The sequence below is a fragment of the Botrytis porri genome, assembly GCF_014898465.1.
Source record: "Botrytis porri strain MUCL 3234 chromosome Unknown BPOR_004, whole genome shotgun sequence".
NCBI lineage: Eukaryota > Fungi > Ascomycota > Leotiomycetes > Helotiales > Sclerotiniaceae > Botrytis > Botrytis porri.
In genome coordinates this window covers 2,405,700-2,423,807 of record NW_024066078.1, presented here as the reverse complement: position 1 = coordinate 2,423,807, position 18,108 = coordinate 2,405,700, and the positions used below count along the sequence as shown (strand labels likewise).

General features: G+C 40.9%; 8 protein-coding genes across 8 annotated transcripts; 5 read left to right on the top strand and 3 right to left on the bottom strand.

Annotated features, from left to right (window-relative positions):
* Positions 1-115: 115 nt before the first annotated feature.
* EAF01_003632 (uncharacterized protein) lies at positions 116-1,193 on the top strand (the record flags this gene model as incomplete). The annotated part of the gene is made up of 4 exons (XM_038911886.1): positions 116-231; positions 283-749; positions 813-967; positions 1,020-1,193. 4 exons carry the CDS (start codon positions 116-118, stop codon positions 1,191-1,193), a joined length of 912 nt encoding a protein of 303 aa, XP_038773121.1.
* A 2,606-nt stretch (positions 1,194-3,799) lies between these two features.
* Positions 3,800-4,879, bottom strand: EAF01_003631 (uncharacterized protein; the record flags this gene model as incomplete). The annotated part of the gene is made up of 1 exon (XM_038911885.1): positions 3,800-4,879. One exon carries the CDS (start codon positions 4,877-4,879, stop codon positions 3,800-3,802), a length of 1,080 nt encoding a protein of 359 aa, XP_038773120.1.
* Positions 4,880-6,908: 2,029 nt separating this feature from the next.
* Positions 6,909-7,163, top strand: EAF01_003630 (uncharacterized protein; the record flags this gene model as incomplete). The annotated part of the gene is made up of 1 exon (XM_038911884.1): positions 6,909-7,163. One exon carries the CDS (start codon positions 6,909-6,911, stop codon positions 7,161-7,163), a length of 255 nt encoding a protein of 84 aa, XP_038773119.1.
* A 2,370-nt stretch (positions 7,164-9,533) lies between these two features.
* Positions 9,534-9,835, top strand: EAF01_003629 (uncharacterized protein; the record flags this gene model as incomplete). Its single annotated transcript, XM_038911883.1, has 2 exons — positions 9,534-9,732; positions 9,786-9,835. The coding sequence occupies 2 exons, from the start codon at positions 9,534-9,536 to the stop codon at positions 9,833-9,835; spliced, it is 249 nt and encodes an 82-aa protein (XP_038773118.1).
* Positions 9,836-10,305: 470 nt separating this feature from the next.
* On the bottom strand, positions 10,306-10,652 carry EAF01_003628 (uncharacterized protein; the record flags this gene model as incomplete). The annotated part of the gene is made up of 2 exons (XM_038911882.1): positions 10,306-10,442; positions 10,481-10,652. 2 exons carry the CDS (start codon positions 10,650-10,652, stop codon positions 10,306-10,308), a joined length of 309 nt encoding a protein of 102 aa, XP_038773117.1.
* Positions 10,653-11,857: 1,205 nt separating this feature from the next.
* EAF01_003627 (uncharacterized protein) lies at positions 11,858-13,675 on the top strand (the record flags this gene model as incomplete). The annotated part of the gene is made up of 3 exons (XM_038911881.1): positions 11,858-12,664; positions 12,712-13,444; positions 13,499-13,675. Exons 1-3 carry the CDS (start codon positions 11,997-11,999, stop codon positions 13,673-13,675), a joined length of 1,578 nt encoding a protein of 525 aa, XP_038773116.1. The 5' UTR covers positions 11,858-11,996.
* A 387-nt stretch (positions 13,676-14,062) lies between these two features.
* Positions 14,063-14,540, top strand: EAF01_003626 (uncharacterized protein; the record flags this gene model as incomplete). Its single annotated transcript, XM_038911880.1, has 2 exons — positions 14,063-14,129; positions 14,224-14,540. The coding sequence occupies 2 exons, from the start codon at positions 14,063-14,065 to the stop codon at positions 14,538-14,540; spliced, it is 384 nt and encodes a 127-aa protein (XP_038773115.1).
* A 289-nt stretch (positions 14,541-14,829) lies between these two features.
* EAF01_003625 (uncharacterized protein) lies at positions 14,830-17,441 on the bottom strand (the record flags this gene model as incomplete). Its single annotated transcript, XM_038911879.1, has 10 exons — positions 14,830-14,902; positions 14,973-15,115; positions 15,173-15,204; positions 15,259-15,446; positions 15,498-15,674; positions 15,749-15,889; positions 15,940-16,136; positions 16,189-16,759; positions 16,870-17,133; positions 17,206-17,441. 10 exons carry the CDS (start codon positions 17,439-17,441, stop codon positions 14,830-14,832), a joined length of 2,022 nt encoding a protein of 673 aa, XP_038773114.1.
* Between the last annotated feature and the right edge of the window lie 667 nt (positions 17,442-18,108).

Genomic DNA, 18,108 nt, shown 5'->3' with positions numbered 1-18,108 from the left:
TATCGTTGTAGTTGACGATGAAACCCAGATCCGTGAAGATACTTTATCACACATCTTCACCCAATTTTTGTTCATCTGGTAGTTACTATTTGCTCTCATAACTACAGTTTAAGCCATGTTATATCAATATCTGTTCGTTGTTCCTTTATTGGTCGATAGCTGTATAGCTTTCCCGTTCCTAAACTCCTTTTCGCCTAGACAAACGACAGGAACCAAATATCTTTTTTCCTTGTGAGAATAAACCAATATTGTTTGAGGGACAGTATTAATCGATATTGCTAGCGGTGACTCGTACACACGCACACTCTTCTCGATAACTGGTACGAAGCCTTCTGCAGACAATCCGATTGGAAATCCTCCATTTCCGGGCACTACAACAGATGCGGGTCTCAATTGGATCGATTATTTGGTCACCGCGTATAACACCTCTCTAACACTATCATATAATTTTGCTGTTGGAGGCTCAACAGTGGATGATAATGTCGTTCCTTCCATTACAAATGGTGCTAAATCGCTCGTCGAACAAACAGCAATCTTCACTGCTAATCTTGCACCGAAACCGTCGTATGCCCCATGGACTTCGGCAAATACACTCTTCGCTGTATGGTTTGGTATCAATGATATTGATCTCAGTTATACTTTTCCAAATGAGAGTACACTCTTCACGGAGATCTTCGATACCTACTGGAAGCAGCTTGACATAATGTATTACTATGGAGGTAGAAATTTTGCATTGTTAACAGTCCCACGTAAGTCTCTATCCTGGTGTTTAATTTGACGATCACGGTTCAGAAATTGACGGGAGTGAATAGCCACCAACAAGACCCCCAGAGTTCTAGCATTGAATAGTACTTCACAAGCGGCGTACGCTTCAAGCATTGCAGCGTGGAATACTCTTGTCAAGAACACGGCTACTCAGTTCCAATCCGAGAGATCTGGGACCACTGTCAAATTAATTGATACTTCAGTACGTCAAAATTCTAACTTGATTCAAGCTGTATTACTCACCAACTTTACAGATTCCCTTCAACACAGCCCTAAATAACCCGACAGCTTATGGTTCTCCAAATGCAGTTTGTTATAACACCAATGGAGTGAGTTGTTTGTGGTGGAACAGTTTTCATCCTGGTCAGGCGGTTCAAAAGTTAGTTGCTGCAGCATTTGCAGGATCTTATAGTGGTACATTCTTTTGATCATTGATCTTTGTTGGAGATCTTATGAGTGTCTGTATTGCCGCACAATTAGAAGAGAGATCTTGTGACTTCTAGCGTACGACATACTAGAAGCGAGACAATGAAAGTAATGAAACGAAAATTTGGTATACACCTGTTTTTCATCATTCTGTTCAACCTTTCACATGATGTCATGCATTTTAATTGAGCGTCTAGACTCAAGTCCATTTTTCCTTCGTGTCTTGCAAAACCGGATCATGCCTAGAGTACCGAGATGTAAGCCTTTCAGGGGTGAAGTAGCTCAACAAGCTCATTCCATGACTTTGATAACAATTGGTCGGGCTCCCTATTATCGGATAGTTTGTCATCTTTTTGCACTCACTGTACTGCATTATAGCAGGACTATCAAGCACGTTGACCCTTAAATAAAAACGAAATTTATAAGTTCGAAATTCGTTCAAATATGCTATTTGACGGTTTTTGAGGGCCATGTGAATTTTTTCCAGTTTCTGAGGTAGCGCCTCTTGGGCTGAGTCTATACTGATTCTATCTTCATGAATCTGAGGAAAATGAACATAAAGGTCATCAGTAATTCAAACACTCCATGTGATTTACAAAGATTCCAAGAGAGATCTGATATCATCAAGTCGTTATCTCATCTTGGAAACCTGTTCGTCGCTGAACCCATGTAAACTCTCACACTTCCGTATAAGGATTGTAAGCAGCGGTGTGAAGATAGTCTCACGAGCCGCAAAAAGGTAGCGAGTGAGTTTGTAATCATGATAGTGATGTGGTTGGTTGTACCCGCCGATTACTAGATTCACTGGAGCCTGCTATTTAGACCCAATGGTGATTACGGAACACTTGAACCCTTGGACTGTTCGTATATTCATGAATTTTGCCCTGCTCTTAGATGATGTACATGTGATTTGTTCGCGCTGGCGCACCCGTGTCTTCTTTATATACGCCTAGTGAGGTTAGCATTGTAAGAGTTGAGGCCCCGGCTTATCACACACCACCCTTTTTCGTAACAAAATCCCCACAAAAATACTGTTTTCCCATACAAATTAATTACTTTTATAATTCTTCAATTATATAAAGAATTAATGTGAAAACTATATATATATAAAAAATTATAAAAAGAATCTTTAATTTAAATAATATTTTGAAATTATAAAAATTGATAAAGTTATAAATTTTTAAAGTTGAAACTTCTCATAATTTATAATATGTAATACTTTTCCTATATAAAAAATCACTTTTTTAAGTTTTTTTTTATAATTTCAATTTTGAAAACCTACAACTTTTTCAAAAAAAAATACTAAAAATATTTCATTCATTTTTTTAAATCATTTTGATAAGTTTCAATTTTGTTTATAATTTTTGTAAATTTATTTTGAAAAGTAATTGAATTAATATATAGTTCAAAAGTTGAATAAATAAGGGTTTTTGGTGTGTTTTCGCTTAGTGTGTAATAAGCCGGGGCCTAAACTCTTACATAACTAGATTATCAGACTTGAAAATTTCTATAGAATCCTAACAATTCCTCCCACCATTTCCAATCTCACTATCCATTGCTCGACATCTACTAAAGCGACATCGCTACCTCTGCAATGCATTCCACAACTTTCGTCTCGATATCCGTCTTCCTCCGCCTCGCCGTCACCGCTGCTCTCCCAACCACAGCCTCTGCCCAAATTTCAGAAAGCCAACGAAATCTGTGGAACGAATTGGTTCTCTCAAGGAAATGACTGACAAGATGCAAATTAGGACCGGCTCTGATATGTAGCCAGTATCATACGATCTGTACTGATCGGAGTCATAGCAAAGAATCTTGATATTATTGGTCACTACTTCAAACCAATAAATACGTAAATCATATAAGTAATTGTTATCAAGGCGTATTTCCTATCCCCTAGACCGTCAACTGAAGGTGTTTTCGCTTAATAGAGACTTATTAATCAATCAGATCATTAGGATTATTGAAATTTAATTAAATACTTACATTCAATCTTCAATATAAAATCCATTTTATAAGATTTTTATTTCAAAATTCCAAATAATAAGATTTATTAATTTTAATCTTTATTATTTTTACGATTTTAAGAAAATCAAGATTTAGAATCAAAACCTTATTTTATAAATAGAATAATTAAAAAGGTATTAAAACTTTACTTTAATTAATCAAACTTTTTCATATAGGGTATATTACACGGAGCATTTGAGCGCTATGAGTTAGCAGTCTAGGGGATAGTGTGCTATATAATGTTGAAAGTTCGAAGACTAATTTTTTCATGATACACCAAGCCTGATCTACATATTACTGTTCACTTACTATTTGGATCACATCACAGCAGTTAAATGGTTCATGGGTGGAGCAATTTAATAAAGCTATCGTACTGCAAATTACTGCTCTCGCACTGCTATTCCTTTCACAGCAAGTAGGTACATTGCTGTTTTTACACCCAGTTCCTACTAGCGGAATACAATTTTATATGGATGGATATCAAGACTAATATTCGACTCCCTAGCATGTATCTCATCAAGCTTTGGCAATGATATTTCTGCCCATCCCTTCATCTCTATATGTCCTTCCGCATTTAGTTTTCAACGACCATCGACTGCATTCATGAGTTACTTCCAAGGCAATCTTGATGTGCATCCTCCAACATTCTTTGTCGCGTAGGTCCGATAATCAGCTTTATGAACAATGATCCGATCCCCGGAACTTTAAGATGAGCTCCTGTATTCTCTTCCATACGTCTTGCAAATTCCGGAATTCCCTGAACTAGAGGTTGGAGCTCATAGTAATGTCGAACTCTAAAATTCATGCCTTGAGCATAATCGTAGCTTTCGAAGTCTTGTAAGTTTTCAACAAGTCCCCAACGCAGGGCTTGAATTGCGAAATTAAGACAGATGGGCTCGAAAAAAATCAGATTGTCGTGTTCATCGATTTCAGAGTAGTCTGAATATACTACGGTCAATTCCTTCAGACCAGTAAAATACAAAAGAACGACCTCTATGAACGGGTGAAATGCGACGTCATACTCTGTGTCAGGGCCCACTCTTTGGAAATAGCGAGTCGGGAGTTCTATCGATAAGAATTTGACTTTTCCCCAATCTTTTCGTCTTCCACTATCTAACCCGTCAATTAGGGATCGTACGAAGCTCAGATCATTGGAGGCAATGTGGAAATCTTTGTAACTGAGAAAGAGATTATCCAGCTCAAAATTAAAGAAGACCATTGGCTTTGCGATTCCACATGCGAAGGAATATGTCTTCTCCATCAGCATCCTCAAATCGTAACTTACTGACAATAATGCAGCAATGTTAGGGGGTATAGACTGTGGCGAATACATGCCAATCAAGTTCTCATCTAGATCTCTCTGCAGTTGTTCTACATGCCAATTATGTCCTGCAGCCATCATTGCCATTTCGAAGGGAGGTTTTATGGCATCAGAATTGATATCTCGAAAAAGTTCCATAGCTCGTGACAAGGGGTCTGTAATCGATTGAGGATCTTCATTGATCTCCTGCCATTGCCGAATGGTCTGCTTTAACTTTCGCTGTATGACCTTGATAATGCGACCCTCTGTGAGATTTTCAATCTCTTCATCAATCTTGATTTTCCATATCTTGTGTTGTATTTCGGCTGGAAGATCCTTGAAGCGATGAAATGTTTCGTGGCCGTGTAACACGACAGACATATTGCAAGTTTGGCTTTGGATTGGTGAGATATTTGTTGTATGGAAGTTTGAGGTAGAATCAATGCCGAGTTTGCTTTGTGGTAGAGGTAGTCGCAGGTCGAGAGAATCTCATTGGGAGAGAAAAATAGAGTCTATTATATTCGCTTAAAGGACCATAGAATACACGTAGCCAGCCAGCCAGGATGGGAATCCGTATGTATGGGTCATGCAAGGACCGTAACATTTGATTAACAGCTCAATGTAATTATTCATCGTGTCTTTTGGTACGGCTCATGGTTATTATCTCTCGAGTAATGAGTATAGTATCACTATTTTACATATAGGACGCCAGACTTATATGTTATTGACTATATACCCGAGGAACTCTCCTATTTACCAACTGTCTTTCTCAACTCATTCGTGAAGGCGTGGAGCTACATCTTTTGCCATTGTTCATCCATAAAGACACTCTTCACAAATTCGTCTGAACCTCGTTTCCTCCTGATATCTCGTTGATTAGACGCAGACATTGTCGTTTACCGTGCGTGAAAACTCTCCACGATCCACGCTTAGGACAAGTTGCCCCAGATATAAGTAGACGATTACAAGTTGCGAGTGTCTGTTCATAAATCTCATATTTTAAATTTATACCAAAAATTGGCGCATAGTACAATTTCAACAGTTAACATGGCCACAGCACAGAAACTCAAATCCTCTTACGTGTATAGCATGTTATCTTCGCTTCGATACGTCAAATCTCAAACTATTCAGGACTTAATGAGTTAGAAAGGAGACATCAGGCTCCAGAAGAAGGCTAGATAACGCGTCGGGGAGAAGTCTGCCAATAAATTCCCTGGGATAAATACCATGCAAGCATGATATGGCACCGCCAGAGTGCTCTGTCGCCTCTGATCCAACATTTCGTTTTCTAAGACGAGATTTAACAAGGGTCTCATTATCAAATGGATTGTTAAGCGAAGGCTTTCAACGTGTCTTCGGATTTTGTGGTGAGAGCTTGGGGCTATTGCAAGGCGTGGATGCATTATACTGTACTCTGAGTTCGGGGAGTTTTATGAAACATTTGCCAATAGATATCACTGGAAACAGAACATTTCAATTGGCCTATAATTCCTCGGAGAAGATCACTAATGTCGAGCATACAATCCATCAACACCATCACACCATGACCTATATAACAAAATTCCACACACAATTGTCTTAATAACCACGAACCATAACTTTCTGATCAACTACAACCCTAAATACACTAATATCAGATAAATTTCCGCCTCTATATCACACGCGCGATAATGCACGTCATCACTTCCTCAATCTCCAGCTTTCGGCAGAACTTCCACATTCTATCTTAATGTCGAGCCTGTAGAACTACTAAAGAAGGATAAAGGCGTTTCTGCGCAACCCCCAAGGGTCCTAGTGTAGTGGGGTGATGTGATAGTGTAGAGCTAAAAGCTTAGTACGAGCTTGATCTATAGACTATGAGATAGCTAGATTAGGGAAGTAGGGTAGACGGGTATTTTGATGCTCTTGGGTTGGAATTTTGGGACTTGGATGGAGAATAAGCTTTCTGGAGTATTGCTAGAAGGTTGATGTGCTGGTACTAAGAAAGTTGTGTGCTTGAAATAAAAGTTATGTCTTTGTAAGTCTCTTGGTAAGATACTGATAAGAAGTTTAGAAAGATGTAAGCTTTTCTAAATCATCTCTAGATACTGATATAACGATACTAAGGAAGTCGAATGGTTTCTTAGAAGGCTCTTGGTTTCGAAAGCGTCTTGGTATGACAGATGAAGAGAACTTAAATGTTGACTTTGGTGTATATAAGGTGTATGTTTTCCAATCATTTGAGGAAATAAGTGTAATCCGATTTCTCTAGATTTTATAAAGGGACAAAATCTCACATCACAGGGAAATTGCCGTTTTCTAGTAAAGCCAATAATTACATTTCCTTTTCCATACATCACACACCAAACACAAAGCTACCCAATAAAACTCTTTCTTACTCAACGAACACAAAGTCTATCCTACCTCAAAAATGGCACCCATAGCCCGTGCAGGCGCGGCTCTCGTCACCCTAGCCGCCCTCTCCTTCTCCTCCTCCTCTTGGTCCTGGTCCTGGTCCGACACCCCTTACTCTCACGCTCCAATAACCCCCATAATTGCCAGCACAGTGACCAAAATCCTCGAGCGCTGTTCCCTCACTTCTATCACCAAAATTTCCGACTCTAATGCTGCCCCAAGGCTGCACTGTTTGGCGGCGCTCTCAGAAGACGCTATCAACGAGCATTAAAAAAGACCCTTTTTCGCGCAGCCTTTCACTGAGAGCGCAGTCAGAACTATTTTTGTTGTTGTTTCTTTTGGAGTAATTGTGCTGATAGTACTTCTGTGGTCTATGCGTACTTGTGCTGAAAGACTTCGTGGAGCTAAGGAGAGGGAGGAGGAGATAGCGTTGGCGAGGGCGAGAATCAATAGAACGAATACATGGGGTTAGGTGGTGTAATCTGTAAGGGAGAGTTGTTGATGAGACTGAGATCGGCGTTTGGACTGAATTGTGGAATGGAAAATGGATAGTACCGGCGTATTCTAGGGGCCCTTCGTTATTTAATTTTGGATGATCGTTTAGATCGTTACTGAACCGTTGTTGTGTATAGTGGCGAATACAGATTTTGTAATAATCACATTTTAACAATACCTCTATCTTTCCACTTTGACAAAGGTCGTTTTCTGGGATATAGAAGATATGCTGGAAGAAAGCTATTTCAAGAGCAGAACAGATAATACACTTCCCTGTGGGATGCATTGCCGCACGAAATTCCCTCTATTCAGTCATATTAGAATCGCATCAGCCTTTGTCCCTTTCGTTCTGTATCGTTTTGCTGCATTAACGATGGGTATTATGAGATGAAGGTGAATGAATTTCAAGCTACCGAAACAATAGTAAAAATGTTGGATAGAAAATGAGGGGGAGTAGAGTTTGGAAAACAGAGGCCGTAGCATTTAGGGAGGCTAATCGGTTTCGCAGCTTGCGAACACTGGACACTCTTTGAACCAACGTAACAACGAATCTCCAAATCTTTTGGACATCACATCCGTTATGTTGTCAATCTGCAGATCTTGGTAACGTGAAGCTACATATCTGAAGACTACGTGTGAGTTGGTAATTTTCGAGTCACTCCGGCCTTCTTTCCTCATGAATTCAGACGACGAGAAGAATGGAGATATTTTACAAGTACCCAGGTAAACATTCGATCTTATCCAAGCAATCTGGTCCCCTACTTTTTCTATTCGGTTGTTAGATGGAGATCAATGGAATTTGACAATTTGACATCACTTCTCGTGAAGTATTCTTAGCTGACGTGGAGTGAAACTGAAGTCCGGGTGTGATATCCACGCGCATCTAAGCTCTGACATGGAATTGAAGTCGTAAGATGGTATCATCATATGATGAATTTGACGTAATCATTGAAATATACTCTTGCAAAGCCTCCCGATTATTGAGCGTTGAGAAGGGCTCTCGACAGCCCGGACTGCAGTCCAAAGTTGAAAGTATTAAATACATAGTTATCTTTGAAGTATTGAGTATAATCTGAGATTTGAAACGAGTCTCGATGTCGAAATAGGTTTGCCATAGAGGTTGGTGTCTCTGAATGGTTCAATTCTAGAAGTAACTTAAGGTAGGATATAACTTCAGAGACATCACTTTGTGCATGTGAAGTCCAAGTTGCTAGCAGCTGAACTTTGACTTCAAGGAGATAGAGATTTGTGGTTGCTCATTCGTTCATCGGACTTGCGTCCATTCTGAGAATCGGATGCATGGTACTGAGATAAGCACCATGCATCAAGTATTCCCGTAGGTTCCAAAAAGACATCTTTAACTCTACTCACTGTTGCGAATGGAAACTATTCTATAGATAGATCAATAAGACGGTGAACAAAAGCGTACACTACAATTGTGAAAATATTCAATATTCCAGTAACCGAAAATAAAAGTCACACAACAATGGCATCGATGCAGGCGGTGAACATTCATGGATCTACTAATCTTGGCCCCGCACCTACCATTGATCGCCTTCTTTAACGGTCTCGCCTCATATTGTGCATGCTGCACGTTAACAAACCTTTCAATCCCCTAGCGATCTTGCTGCGACTCGGATATCCAAATCAAGCTTTGAGTCTGGTGAAATCCACACGGAATCTCCCGACAGGCTGACATTTACAGTGACAATGCATATCGTCGAAGTAAACATTTTTTCAATCGTGGATTGTGCAAATCGGAGATCGAGGATGTGCTTTATCTCTAGGTGTGGGTTATGTAATTTTATGCAGGGCACTTACCCATGTATGTATGTATGTTTGTATGTATGTTATCCAGATTTTTATAACCGACTGATGCCAAGAATTCGCTGTAAATGCATTGCAGCGATTTGATGCATATGCCATTCACAACGGAGCTGAGATGCAACCCGATGAAAGGGGAAGGCACATCTGATTTGAGATACTTTTGGTGGCAATGTATAAAAGAAGAAACATTATAAATACCTCGTGTTACTACGGCATCGAACATATAGATCAACAACCAGAGGTCAAAAACAGCATCAGGATATCAATTTTACGAGACTTCTCTCATATTCAGAAACGAATCCAAAAAAAAACCATCAACATGCAATTCTCAACCATGTTTGCCATTTTCGCCGGCCTCACTCTTGTCGCTGCACGTCCAACAATTCCCGCTGCACTTCAAGTTCGGGTGGAGGAATGCAGTTGTTCTGATGCGCAAGGCGCTTATGCTGTCTGCTTGTTGAAGAGTTGTGGCCATGGTTGCACAGATGAAGATGTCGCACCTTGTGTCGCCAGTGTTGGTACGTCACTACTTAGATGATATGAGATCTGTAACAATGCTGACTGTTTGCAGAGGCTGAATGTATCACGGATTGGACTACTTGCCCGTTGCCAACTGCATAGAGGCAAATGGAGTTGATCGTGAAGGAATGATGAGATGAATGATATTTATGATTTATGATGAAATGATGATCTGGGACTGTAAAGGATGCAAAGCTCTGACACTTTGAGGGCCCGTATACTTCTGATTGGAATCTCACAATTATTTAATGACAAGAAAAGAAAAATGGAAAAATGAGTCAATATAATTGAGTTGAGAATTACCTGAAGAACCATGTGTGACATGCAACACCAAAACTGTGACCGAAAACCCAACTTGACCTTGATGGTCAAAATCTTATGACCGGCCGGGCTGGAGGCCATCAAAAGTATCCTTAGTAATTTCGAAGAAGGATCGCATCGTTCCCAACTGTATTATTGGGAAACACCCACCAAGAGCAACTTCTTCCCGAACGCATAAATCCACAATTCATTCCCAAAGTGGAGCACAAGGTATTCAATTGAAAACTCTTGTAAGGATGATAGTAAGGATGTCAGAATTGTAGATTAGGCTCCTCCGAGTTTGCTTGTCCTCTATGCTTTGCAAAACTCATTGAGGGATAGCCTGGAGGAACAACTTCACCGTGATGCTGCCCTATTATGAGAGGTCGCTGTTGGACCATTTCAACGTCTAATCTATATTTGGGAGAAAATTAGCATTCAAGCAACGATTGCCTGCCTTCTTTCTCAAGAGATATGTGTCCATTGGTGGAAATGCCCTCCTTCTTTGCATCTTTGAATGCTTTCGAGGCAGCGTGGGAGAGGCGGTCCGGGGTTGACTTAGCTTCATCCGACGAGTAAGATCTCCATGTATGACTTTTGCTGTAGAGTAGTTAGACATGATTATGATGTTGTTGGATATTGCACCCACGGTAAGGTGCACGAGGAATCAACTTTCTTTGGATTCGGAATAGCCGCGGCTTTGTACGAAAGTTAAGCCTTGCTGGCTGACGGAGAGATCTGGCACAGCTATTGGTAGGAAGCTAATGCAAGAGTCGTGAGAACTGTTAAAGTTGGAAATGAAAAATGGATTGATAAGATTGTGTGTTGCGCAGCTTACGCCTAGCGGGAGCACATTCTGATCTATCAGATTCGACTGAATGACTGGAAAGAGATAAGATTTGAGCAGCAGAAGGCTATACAACTATCCTCAAACAGCAAAAATGAATATTAGTCTGACTTTGAGTCTTCAAATATCAAATTTTTCCAATATGTTGCCAATAGTAGAATTGTTTCTTGTAAGATTGAGACTCTCTTTGGCCGAAAATGTCGAGAGCCTAAATGCCCTAGTATTACTAGCGTCAAAACCCTGAATTATCACCACTTATCAACAACTCAAACCTTACCACAATAAAATCTACAACCACGAATACTTAAATACCTACCTGCTTACAACATTCAGACGGTCCAGATGAGAGCTTCCAATGTATAATTATCAACTGCGCAACTCTTATAAAGATGATTGGAAGCTACGAGTGTGCATCCATTGAAAGAGAATGAATGGGTTTGTTGGTAAGACCAACTTTCCTCGATGGCTCCAAGGCAGGCTTATCATGGAGTAACCTACATATGGTATCAGATCCGATGGCCAACCTTAACTCGGATATCCTTCTTGATTCGCGCCGTACATGCATATCATCTCAACGAATAGTCAGATCACCGGCTCATGGTGCCCCAGACCCCCGTTTGGATTGGACAATTAAATGAGTGCTTCAGCTTGAATCTGTCAGCCGCAGATTTATAATCAGTGCTCACTATTCAACCAAAATTTACGGTCAAATAATCCTTCAATCTATATGCATGGGGCTTCCTTTTGGTGGACGATTTACTTCGTACTTTCGAGGGAAAAGAATGTAGACGTGATAGAATGAGATGCCAGCAAAATGGTCGATCAGTCGTCGCTAGTTGCTTTACAAAATGCTATAGTATCACCATCGCGGAAAAGTAATTTGGGCTCCAAAAAGATACACCTTACACAAGCCAAGAACCGATCTTGACAGCCCATTGAACTGACTCGGTATGCAAGTACATTTCCACGCAAAGACAGGTGACAGTAGATATTCAACAGGGGGTGAATAACCATATAACCCCCAAAAAGTCACAGAGCAAGGAGGGAATACCATCTTGTTTTTTAATGTTTCAATAATCGCCTTTAAATGCTCGTTTTCATTCATCACGGCAAAATATGTTTAAACGACCTTTTTACTTCGCTCTCGCAGTCACTTTTGCCTGCATAGCATATTTATCTGCTAGAACGTCAACACAGAGCGAAGAAAATCCCGCTCCTAAAAAAATTGGAGAATGGCGTGGAAAGAATAAGACTGTTTTGTTTATCACAAATAGTGAACATGGATTCGCAAACGTCTTTTTGGCAACTGGTCATGCTTTACTCGTGGAACATATCGATCTCGACATCCATTTCGCCACGTTTGACAAGCTCAAGGATGACATTACTACCATCTCCAATTTCGCACGAAATACGGGAAGTAACAGGAGTATCACTTTCTACAAGTTGGAAGGACCATCATACAAGAAATCTTTGAACAAGGGTGGTTTCATAGTTGATTTGGCGATCAACTCACCTTCACTCGCCGATTTCAGCAAATTTTGCAGTAATTTGGAAAAAATGGTGATGCCCTGGACAGCTCCAGATTATCTTAATATTTACAAAGAGATCTCTGATATATTGAATACTGTAGATCCGGTTATTGTGGCTGTAGATCCAATATTTGGTCCTGGCGTTGATGCTGTGAGAGCTCAGGGACGTAATCATGTTATTATCTCACCAAATACTCTAAAAGATAGTTTTGCAAAGTATCAACCTTGGGGAGCTGTACTTTGGAAATATCCAGTGTAAGCAATTCAAGATTTATGAAACAAATTTTACTCACAAATTTTAGTTTAAGTTCCGCATTCCCATATCCAGTGCCTTGGCACCTCATCCCTTCAAACATATACAGGAACCTGCGTCTTGCATACAGCGTGCTGTTATCCCCAATTACCTCTGCTAAGCGCGCATATCTCAAAGAAAACGGAATTGCAAACCCCCTGAATTTTTTCACCGTCTATCACAAAGACTATCCATGGATATCCCAAAGTTCTCAAGAACTCGAATACCCTCTCGACACCATTCCCGAAAATGTAGTCCAATGCGGACCTATTTTTCTTTCAACGGCCACAGCTGCAGAACAAGATCCAGAATTATCTGAATGGCTTAAAAACTTCCCAACGGTATTGATAAACCTAGGAAGTGTAGTAGACTATGACCTCAATGCCGCAACGGAAATGGCAAAAGCGATCAGAATTCTGCTTGACAACACTACCGTCCAGGTACTATGGAAATTCAACAAACGCCATGTATTCAGTGATGAATTTCTCGATATTCTCTCTCCGGATCTCGAATCAGGACGTGTGAGGATGTCCAACTGGATAAAAGTCGATCCGGCCGTATTGTTAGAGACAGGAAATATCGTTGCTTCAGTTCATCATGGAGGAGCAAATTGTTTCTATGAAGCTATTGGGACGGGAATTCCTCAAGTCGTATTACCCCTGTGGGTCGACCTTTATGATTATGCAGTGAAGGCTGAGTACTTGGGTGTCGGGGTTTGGGGTAGTAGGAAAGCGGCTCCTAATGTAAGTCTCCTTTCCAAGTCATTTCATATGCAGCGATTCCTGATATCAAAACAGTGGAAAGCAGAAGAATTGAGCACTGCATTTTTGCAAGTCATAGGAGATAGCGAAGAAGCAATTTCGATGCGCAAAAAGGCAAGGGAGTTAAGTTTACCATACAAAGCAAAACCAGGTCGTATAACCGCCGCTCACGAACTGGCAAAATTAGCACGATCCCCGGGCTCGTCACTATAATTTGGTATCCGAGAGCGGTATCCCATCCCATGACCAATCGTATCATACATATACCAAAAAGTTATGAATATGAAGTTTTTATGAATTTCATTTCTCTCAAATGAGTTGAAATAACCTTGGAAATGACAGTCTAGACGCCTCCGAAATATAGTGGCGCAGATCAGCTTGGTTCCTGTCGCTCCCGCCACCTCCGCTTCCCCGCTAAGACATTGCAGCGTCATAGGCGCTAGGGATATCTCTTGGCACATAGCTACCTACATAATAAGGATGGAAAGGTATGCTTTTCTTTCTTGAACTGTTAATCGATATTTATTTTCAAAATTCGATCAATCTCATTCAATCAAATTCACCAATCAATCAAATATCAACAATATCAAGAACAAAAAAATGTATCTCCCAAACGCCCAAAGTATCCTGACCGCAGGTCTCGCTATGACCGGCACCCTCACCAAACGTATGTCTCCCTTTCCCTCTCCCTCTCCATTCCTTGCCACTTTCCCACTCTCCCTCTCATCCCTCAAAAACCCCCACTAAACCGCCCCCCTTAGCTAAAGAAGTCGCCTCGGGCCACATCCTCGACTACGCCGTCGAAAGCTGTCTCGACAGCGACCACAACCGTCGCTGCACCGCCCCCTTCCTCGTAACCGGCGAGTCCTGCTACAATATCGAATGGAGCACCGACGGGGTCCTCTCTCACACGACGGTTGAAGTCCGCGATGCGGGGAGCGATGAGATTGTGTATTATCGTGACACGAATGGGGAGTGGGAGAGTAAGAAGGGGGAGTTGGTTTATTTGGATTTTAAACCGAAGGTGCCGGGGCAGGGAAACAATACGGTGGATTGGAGTGTTAGGGCTTGTAAATAGGGTGCGGGTGGGATATTTGTGTGGGTGGGTGGGTAAACGGATTGGGGAGGGAATGGGCGTTCTGGGTATTGGTGTGTAATGGGCGGTTGTAATGTACAATATTTAATGTAAAGTTGATGTAGTCTTATTGTTGTGACATTCTATGATATGAAACCAGAGCTTGCTTAAATTATATTTTGTAGATCAAAGTATTGTTGCAACTTTAATATGTATCCATAAAAGCCATTGGGTAAGCCCATTCTAACACACACGGCTCTTAGATTCTCTTCCCACAACATCGCCCTTATAATTAAGGTAAACTAAGGAAGAGCTCCAACAACTTTGGATAATTAGGCGTTCCAAGTCCAGTAACAGGATCCCATCTACAGCACAGCAGTATGTTAGCAAGCGTCTCGCAATCAGTTACCAAAAAAAAAGTAAGAAAAGACATACCCAGACACAGCACTAAACCCAGCGGTACCACAATTAGGATTACTTCCATTGGTGATATCATTCATCACGTGAGGATTTGCATAAAGAACCGGATTAATAAATCCTACTGTAGACTTTCCAATCGCGAGTCGTTCCTCATTGATCTACGATTTGTAAGTTTATATAAGTTAACTGAAAGGGAAAAAAAGAAATCATCATACCAAGTTAATAACGGAAGAGAAAATAGGCGTACCTAGAAATCTTTAGCAAGAATCAAGAGAATATATTTGGATTGAAGAAGACATACTCGCACTGGTACCCCCATTCAAAATAAAGGTTCCTCCAACGAATGTTGCAATATTATCTCCATTTGCAGAAACATCTGGGATACCTCTTCCAGCACGATTGTATACTCCGCCATTAGCCCCTATACTAATATTGCTACCGGCGGTGGCTTCATAGTATGGATAAGAAGGGTTATGGTTCTTGAAATATCTGGAACGGCTGGTTAGAATAGAGTTTGGTTATCGTGAAGGGGAAGCTTACGATGCGATAGCCTCTTTTTGGTACGAGGGAATTTTATAGACATTACTAAATCCTCCACCAGAAGAGTATGCACTGTTGTATGGTTGGCCTTTGAGATCGTTGGCGGCACTTTCGGGTTCGAAAACTGTATGGCCTGGGTAAACTTTTGTGGCGCCAACTGCTGTAACGTATGGGCAACTATCGAGTGTTAGTCTTGAATTATATATTGATTATAGAGAGAATTTCGAGTGTGCACAACTGAAGATACGTACTTGACAGGAAATTGAGGATTAAAAATTGTCGAATTCGAACCTAAACATCCACTTTCTGAAGCATCACCAGGAACTCCACCAACACCGAAGTCTCCTGAAGAATATATAAATGTATGTCCCTGAAGTCCAAGTTTCATGTACCTATCTTCATGTAAGTATTTCATCACCCAATATATGATAAGTATACATACTCATTGCATTGTCTCTTCTGATAGTATTCAGGAAGATCTATCTCTGCTTCACCGTAGGATGTTGAGACTACATTTGTGGGTTTGTAGACACCACACATTAATTTTCCTTTGTATCCATCAGCGGCGGAATCTGGATAGATAGGGTCGAGAACAGGATCATTGCCAGTTTCTCCATAAGCTGAGTATGTGCAGTATGACTGAAAAGATTGTTAGTGACACCTTTGAAACTTGAGGAGTGAGTATACATACTCCATCGATAGCATCGAGAAACACATTAAATGCACCTATGGTGGGGTTCTCATTAGAGTAGTTAATATCATCCGTTTGATAGAGTACCAATTTTTGAGGATATACTAAAGGATATGCCAATTCGAAATCTAGCGTACTTTCTCCGCCTCCTTTCTCGACAGATACTGGAGCCATGGCACCATCCACGAAATTGGGGATTGGATGTGTACCCTTGGGGATATATGGAGTGTAATTAGCAAAGAATAAATCCAAGTCTTCTTGATCATAGAAGTCTCCTTCTTCCCAAATACCCATTGCATTATTGGGATTCGCTTTACTGGCAAGAGGCATATGATAGAGGGCTTTGATACACTCTGGAGTAATAACCTCATCACAAGTCGCCAATGAACTCGAATTGTGATGTGAATAGCCTCTAAATGAACTGTTTGGTCGTCGTAAAGGTCCATAGTCTTTACCTTTACTCCCACCAAGAAAGCTACGTTTTGAGGTTGATTTCTTTTTCGTGGAGATTAATTTAACACCAGGTGTAATGTAATCCACGTGTGGTTGAACGTGGGCTGGAAGGTGGTATCTATGAAATTTTGTTTAGCATGTTTCACGAGCAGATATCGATGTCAATAGCCGTTGTGTACGAATCAATGGAGGCCTCGATTCAAGGAATTAGAGAAAATGGTATCTCACTCATCACATGCAGCAGCTATTTCATCAGTTGAAGAGTGCTCATATGTATAGTACTGAGTATTGAGTAAAGTCTCGAGTTCACTCGTTGTCGCATCAAACGCATACCATCCCTTTGTATCGGAGTGAACAATTCGACTAGCTGCAATTCCTGAGTCGACTAGCCAACTTCGTACAATATTGATTGTCTCCTCTGAAGGGGCAAACATTTCATGTACCTGCTCGGCTGTCCAATGTTTTCCATAGTTTGGGGATTCTGGATGCGAACTTTCAAGTCATTAGCATAATGGAGTGATGAAAGGTATAATCCTCATATCCATTTCATCGTCAACTACTTACACATCCATGAGAAAGTCATGTCCTTTCTCGAGGTTACCCTGGGATAAACCAATACGCACAGGAAGTAAAGCCGTGCTCGCAATCCGGTCACGTTTCATCCACTGTGTATGAGGTGCATTTCGCTTCTCATGGGAAACAAATGACGAACGAGGGGACAGAGTGTCAGAGTTCGGAAGAACAGCAGCAATAATTCCAGGAACGGCCAAAACAATTGAGGCAAGATGATGGAAATGCATTTTGATTGAACAAACGAACGAACGAGCTTGGCAAACATCAGGGGAAAGACCTACAGACAAAAGCTTAAGTACTTTTTGAAGCTCTTGTGAACATACGAGGGGCATTGTCCAAATGATGGACAGGTACCACGAACCCTGCAACACTTGTTGTCAATCCGGAAGGTAACTTGACACACTCAATGCCGGCACCATGCAGTACTTATGTATCCTTCTGAATTAGGAAGTTATCTCAAGTTCCTGACCGTCTTGCATCATTGAATCAAACTCGGATTAAGCAGATTCTAAAGTTCATTCGCTCCTACACGGCTATCAATAGATAACGGTATTTTCGTGTTAATTACCAAAAGATTGCTCGAGATTCAGTAGATCGTCATCTGGATGAAAGAAACTCATGTAATCGGCGCCATTTCAACTGCAATTCCGAGGGTTTCCAAGGTTGTGTTCATCTGCCGGTCGATAGCCATTTGAGATGGCTGTGGATATTGACTATCTAGTATCTAGGCATGTACCATCCATGCTTGACTGTCGCTCACCGGAGTGCCTCGGATTTTTTCGATGTTTTACTAGCAAGAACGTTGTACCTGATTTTTGGGGATGGTTTGGAAATATATGTGACGACAAACATAGTCAACCTTTGATGAAGCTCAGTAATTGAATATAACCGACG